This window comes from Mus pahari, chromosome 14, assembly GCF_900095145.1.
Source record: "Mus pahari chromosome 14, PAHARI_EIJ_v1.1, whole genome shotgun sequence".
NCBI lineage: Eukaryota > Metazoa > Chordata > Mammalia > Rodentia > Muridae > Mus > Mus pahari.
In genome coordinates, this window is record NC_034603.1 from 4,867,661 (window position 1) to 4,874,660 (window position 7,000).

General features: G+C 45.9%; 1 protein-coding gene across 7 annotated transcripts in view; it reads right to left on the minus strand.

Moving 5' to 3' along the window:
* Tenm2 (teneurin transmembrane protein 2) overlaps positions 1 to 7,000 on the minus strand; it is a 1,236,531-nt gene that overhangs the window by 74,339 nt on the left and 1,155,192 nt on the right. For all 7 annotated transcript variants that reach the window (XM_029545825.1, XM_029545821.1, XM_029545820.1 and 4 more), the window contains one exon: positions 2,460 to 2,670. In XM_029545825.1, the coding sequence (XP_029401685.1) occupies positions 2,460 to 2,670 (211 nt within the window). The remainder of the gene's footprint in view (positions 1 to 2,459; positions 2,671 to 7,000) is intronic.

A 7,000-nucleotide genomic window follows, 5' to 3' on the forward strand; every position in this document is an offset into this window, starting at 1 on the left:
TTCCCTTCCCTTCCCTTCTTCCCTTCCCTTCCCTTCTTCTCCCCTCTTCTCTTCCTTCCTTCTTCCTGTCTTCCTTCTTTCTCTTTCTTTCTTTCTTTCTTTCTTTCTTTCTTTCTTTCTTTCTTTCTTTCCTTCCTTCCTTCCTTCCTTGAGGTATTCCTCTTTTAAAATAAACAGTAACAATACCACATGTTATATAGCAATACTCTAATCTTGCTAATCAAGAAGACAAGATTATTGTGCCCAGTATGGCTCGAGGAGAAGCTAGGGGGCGGGGCACAGAAGACTGAGCTTATGATCTCTTCTATATCATTATTTATTTTTCTGATTTCTGTTTAGTAAAATCAGGGCCTAAGATGACCTGATGAATGCTCATATTCAAAGGAGCTGCTGAAGGCATATTCACGGTGCATGCCTGAAACCCCAACATTTGGGCAGTAGAGACAGGAGGATTTCTATGAGTTCACAGCCAGTCTGGCCTGCAGTCATGAAGTTCATGCTAGTCTAGGTTTCTTTCCTTCTGGCCCAGTCAGGGCTATAGACTGAGTGAGATTCGGTGTAGAAGAACTACAGATAAATATGTAAACAACAGAGTTGCCCATAACTGGGGTTGTGTAGCTTTGGAGCAGGGTTCTGCAGGGCTGTCCAGCCTTTTGCATCCCAACTTTATAGACTCTCAAAGGATCCAGGTTGGGGAACTTGGTCCCAGCCCGATGATGCCTTCTCCCTAGAGTCCAGTGAGGTGACTTCCAAGAGAATCTCCTCTGAAGTCAGGGACTCTTGACCTTGTGAGAGAAGTGAAGTAAACATTATTTTAGGGGTACCTTTGAGCCTAGCTGAATGAGGACAGAGCTGAGGACAGTAAGGGGAAGGCAGCGTGTGGTACCGTTAGAGAGGGGAATATGTACTGTGTTCTAGTACATAGTTGGGTTGGGTGGCTATGTTGAACCAAAGATACTGCATATTGGAAAGATGTAAACAGATTTTTAAATGTTTTCAGTACAAAGAAATGATAAATATTTAAGGTGACAGATATCCCAATTACCTTTGTTCTGATCATTAAATAACATATTCACGAATCAAAATATCACGCTGTACCCCATAACTATGCATCGTCTTTACATGCCAGTCAAAAATAAAATAAGGGCTGGCTGAAATAGCCCGGCAGGGAAAGGTGCTCTGGCCATCTGACTAAATCTGACTAAATCTGACCGTCTGAGTTTGATCTGGGGACCAATCTGCTGGAAGGAAAGAATCAATGACCATAGGTTGTTCTCCGATCTCTACGTTTATACTTATGGCACTCCTTAAAGTAAATATAAGTATAAAACAAATTCAAAAATGGTAAAAAAAAAAAAAAAGGAAAATAAAGGTAAAAAACAAACAACAAAACAAAACAAAGCAAAACAAAAAACTCCAAAAGAGTTAGAAGGAAGAGGACTGGACAAGGGAATACAAAAGGGACATCATTGTCTCGCTCATGCTCCTAACATCTGGAGGCAGGATGGAGGAAGAACCAATCAGCAGTTCATATCTTTCATGTGAGGGAGCAGAAAGATGGGGTAGGGTATCCCCTAAAAGGCTACGCTAACCTTTGCCACAGAAGCATATGTCTGGACTTCTGGATTGGGCCAGGGAGTCAATCATGCATGCCAGCAAAGGGCCCCCTCCCTGGCTAGCTCTCCTCTCACCCCTCCAATGAACAGTATCTAGAAGACAGAGGGGAAGAAGTAGAAGGGTGTCTTATTGTCAAACCTTCCCCGTTCCCCTCTGCTCCAGGGAGACTTGCTCTGGTGTGAAGAGACGGTTAAGTTGACTACAAAAATAATATTCAAAATGTGATCTCCAGATATTCATAAACTCCAGATTACCAACCGAGAGCAGGAAATGAATGGGAAGGGATGAGGGACTTGGAGAGAGGTGGTTGGGTTCAGCAAGTTGAGCACAAGGGGGCATCCCACACGGGGGCTGTATGAGCATCAGAGATGCCATCCTAGGTGCTCAATAAATCCCTCTAACTGGCATCACCTTGACTTTAAGATGCCACGGATGATAGGTTACGTTATCAAGTTAATAACAGCTTTCAAAAACACTCCATCGAATCAAGTATTTCGGTTATGCTCACACAAAAGCTTCTCTCGGAGGCATTAAAAAAAGGGATTTAAATGATGACAAAAAAATGTCATAAAAGAAGGGATCATAGAAATCATCTCAAGGCTCAGAATCAACAGGTATTGTCATGAGGTTCTGGGCTGAAGGTGGTCCAATCCTTCAGAGCAGCCACAACCCTACTCTAGCATCCCTGAATGATGAGAGCATCTTCAATGAGCCACGGCGATCAGCTGCCTCGTGGGCAGTCCCACAGGGAATGGGTCTGAGGAAAACACAGAACTTCCTTTTTCTTTAACAGAGAAAGGAATGGGGATCTCACTGGCCCACAAGGACAAAAGGGGACCTACCTGCTATTGAAAGGGTTGTCTCCAGGAATGATGTGGGTGCTGTCCTTGCCTGCCAAGAGCTTGATGCGATCATAGAAGGACTTCACTGCAGGCCAGTCTGTCTGACCTTGCTGAATGATGTCTAAGGGGTCCCGAGACCCCCGGCAGAGCAGGCTGTTCTGACAGACTGACTGTAGGCAGCAGTCAGGATCCAGGCAGTCCACCAGGCCATCTGGAAGGGCAGAAAGAGAGCCAGTCTTAGAGCAGTACATGGAGCCGAGCCACTTGGAGATGCTGAGAGACGCTAACACGTTTGTTACCATCAAACCTTCCCATGGGCCTTAGGCTGGCAGGCTTCACACAGCAAGCCTTGTATAATTGCAGCTTCCCCAACCCAGAGAATAAACGATGGATGAAAACTGCTGAAAATATCAACAGTGGCTTTTCTGGTGTGGTGCTTTTTCTTTGCTTTATTACATTTTCCTAAAATTCCTTCCTTTTGCTACCACGAGCGGATATTATTAGAGCCACCAGGAATAAAACCCTGAACTTTGCTTTTAAATAACACAGCATACAAACTGCCCAGAGCCTTTCTCCCAAGGGCCTGTGCAGATTGGGGATGTAGTCACTAAAGATTCAACCTTTCCCCCTTGGAGAAAACCTCCTTCAACCAAACCAAGGAGCAAACTGTTGACAAGATGGAGAACCAGGTGCTGTGAATGTGACCTCTTTAAGGAGGTGTGGGCATGGCATTGTGTGGCAAGCAGGAAAAGAAGTCGATTCCGTTCTGTCTTCCTGAGCAGGACACTGTGTGAGCCACTTTTCCTAGATTCCCACCCTTTATTTTCTTTCCCAGGTTGCTCCTAGTCACTAACCTACTACGCTCCACACACCGGGGTACTCTCCACATATGGGGAATGGGACAGAAAGCACAGGGTCCTGGCACCTCTCCAGACGGAGCTGGCACTGTGAGGGAGGAACAGACAGGAGGACCCATGGTGCTCAGTCCAGCTTAGGGGTGCCCTTTTAACTCAGGAGGCCCTCTTGGTGGGTACCCCCAGCTAGGTTAGCATTATGCGCTATGGCCCATAGCCTCCCTTTACACACTGATGTTCTGCACCACAATGAGAAGGGGTTTTAGGGTGGAGCAAAGCCCTGAATGCTCCCTAGTAACTAAGCTCTGAGTCCCTGTTGAATCTTCCAGCCTTCTTTCTGCCCTTAGAGGACACCGAGAGGGAATCAGGACATCAGTAGACGCTTGATCCCTCCTAGAGCCTTGACTTTGAACTTCCCAGTCTCAACCATGAGAAATAGATGTCTACTCTGTAAAACACACACACACACACACACACACACACACACACACACACACACACACACGATGGTGTTTTGTTATAGTAACACAAGCTGATTGGCTGTGCATCACAGGTCCTCTAAGAACGGCTCGCATTAGACACCCACAGGTAGGATCAACGCCTGCCTCAGGCCTCCCCATAGACAGCCTCCGGGAGCAGGTTCTGGAATCCGCACTTCAGTCCTGATTCTCAGGTGATTCTAACACACAATCTATTTCAGAAACCATTGTTGATGACACTAACTTCCTTGTATGGCAGTTAATTACGCCTTTATGCTTGCCTCCCTACGGGGGAAAGAAATTCAGTGAAAGATGAACGGGGGCCTTATTAACGTCGACATTTATGCCTCTCTCAGTGTCCAGCAGAGAAAAGGATGCTCAACAAACGTTTGTTGAATGAGTAAATGACTGTTTGCTGTTCTTCACGCGCCAGAGAAGGCTGAGGACCAGAATGATAAGGGCAGCGTTCGTTTTCCGAATTCCCTGTTAGAGTGAGGTTTTTGATTGAGCATGTGGTAAAAAAAAGCTTGGGGATAACTTCCTGGATTTGATAGCAAGGCATTTTTTTTGGGGGGGGGGAGGAAGGTGGGAATAATTAGCATCTTAAAAGCCTGCTCTCCAGTCCTGGGCTGCGTCATGACAAACACTTGTTCAGGATTGCTGAATCAGAGGTCTGGCTGTGGGCTTTTACATTTACAACAATGTAAATTTTTTTTTTTTTTTTGGCATCCCCTTTCCCTTTGGTTTCACTAATGAAATTGAAATATGTAATTTCACCAAAGTTCCTCTGTAATTTAGCAATTAATGTACAATTATTTTAATGCATTACTTTTCTTCTAGCAAACAAACAAATTAGGAGGTGGCATGCTCTGCTTGGCTTTAAATTACCAAAACTGGCCTCTCATTTTCCACGTGGGCAAATGCGGCTGGTGTGCCTTGTAACACAGATTTACAAAATTTCCTAGAAATGCAGACCACAGGAGGGTGGGCAGGCAGGCGCGGTGTAAATTTAGAGACTTTGGAAATCAGGGCTCTGAGCAGCTCAGCCCTGTGTGCTGGCTGAATGTGAGGCTCCCCAGAGCCCAGAAAAGCTGAGGCCCCAGAAACAGTGCTGGAGGGTGAACAACATCCTGGCAGAGGACTGGTCCAGGAACATAGCCCCAGATCCACGGTCTGACTGTTCAGTCTGGATTCAAGGGCCATTGGCGGAACAAGGAAGAAGGGTGGGGGGAGATAATTGCATTGAATTCTGCCATGAACATCACGGCTGTGGACTGCTGCACCAGACAGAGAGAATCTACACAGAACTCCCAGCTTCAGGTTTTAAAAATAACCCGCTGAGATCCGCACTTCTATTCAGCAGCCTCGACGCTTCTCAGGTGAGAAGAAACCCACTGTTGCTAACGCTATAGATTTCTTTTAAGGTCGCCGGCCTCTTCCCATTAGGAGCCCCATCCATCTCTGGTGGCCTTGCCCTCCTACAGCTGGGAAGGGCTTCTTCCTCCTCCATCATTTTACCACCCACCCCATAGTACCAGCTCGAGCATGTACGTGTATGCGTCCAGTTCAAATAAAACCAGGAGACAGTTTTCCTATTAAGCACCAAGCATGCTGCCCTCCCCCTCCCTTCCCTCACCCCACCACTGGGAGGCTGTCACTCTAAGTTTGCCAGTACCTTCAATTCCACCACCCCCCGTTTTGTTGATACTGTTTTTGTTTTTTTTTTGTTTTGTTTTGTTTTGTTTTTGGTAAATCTGAGGGCTCAGAATGGCAAGAGATGGTCTAAACACATCAGCAGTAACAGAAGACAAATAAGAAGAAAAGAGAAGAGATATAAATGATCTCCTCCCACACATATACATTTCTCTGCTGTGGTCCCACTGTTTAGGGGTTGCTGGGGTTCTTAGGGCAGCAGCATACACTATGCCTGTAATACCTCCTCATGCTGTGTGATCACTGGCTGCTGCCCCCAACACTCTCCGACCACACCTTGAACTTTAAATTGGCCCTCCAGTCTCCCAGTGGCCTGTCAGTCACGAGAAGCGCATCTTTATGCTAGCAGGTCCCTTGGATGGAGTCTGACATTGCAATCTTCAGTAAATTACCCTGTCACTGACAATCCTGCAGTTATCTCGCAAACAATCAAGCGGGCAATCAAACCACTCTGAACTGCCAGTTCAGGACCGAGAGGCTAGGACGGCTCCATCCAGCAGGGCGGGAAGCCACAGGCCCTCTGATGACACTGGCCTGTTTCTTTATTTATTTATATACCTACTTATTTGTCTGGCTTCGTCTCCACCCATCATTCCTCCCTGAGGGGGATTGAGGTGGTGGTGGGAGATGTTTGCAGTGACCCTTAACAGGAGTTTCATTCTGACTCAGCAAGTGGGACCTCCCAGGTGGCCCACGGTGTTGACACATCTGCTCACGTGTCCTCACCTGCTTCAGTTCGCTCTGAAACGTGGCCTCAGAGCTCATTCTAGGCGTTTTCTGTCAGAAATGAGGCTAAACCACAGCTTTGGCCGATTTTGTCTATGCACTTATTATATCATATGATAATTGAACTGGCATTTCCAGGGAAATGTGGGTGTGAAGAATCTTTCTGGGAACAAGATTGAGCCCATTTATGTATTTATATTTTAATATTAATTGATTGCCATCACACTAAGACTGCTCAAAAAATATCACTTTTCTGTTATTTTCTTTTACTGTTGTTTTGATATAGGGACTCACATAACCCAGGCTGGCCCAGAATTCACTCTACTTGTAGTTGAGGATGACCTTGAGTTTCTTATTCTCCTGTTTACACCTCTCAACTATTGTGACTGGAATTGTACACTACCATATTACACTTAATTTATTTTTTAAATGTCACTTTTGATTTAAAACATCAGACAATCTAGTAATATAGACTGAATTCTTTGGATTAGAAGTCCTAACAGAGAAGGCCCCACCCCTATACCGAGTCAGAGGTAAGAGCCTGCCGTGTGGAATCAGGTGGATTTGTGGTTGGATTTCATCTTCCTTGTCCTCATCCCAGCTGTGCAAGCTTGGGAAGATGAACAACTTTGCTGAGCCTCAGTTCATTTGCCTTTAAAACTGAACTATCTGGCTGGGCATGGCGGCATATGCCTTTAGTCTCAGCATTCAAGAGGCAGAGGCAGAGGCAGAGGCAGAGGCAGAGGCAGAGGCAGAGGCAGAGGCAGAG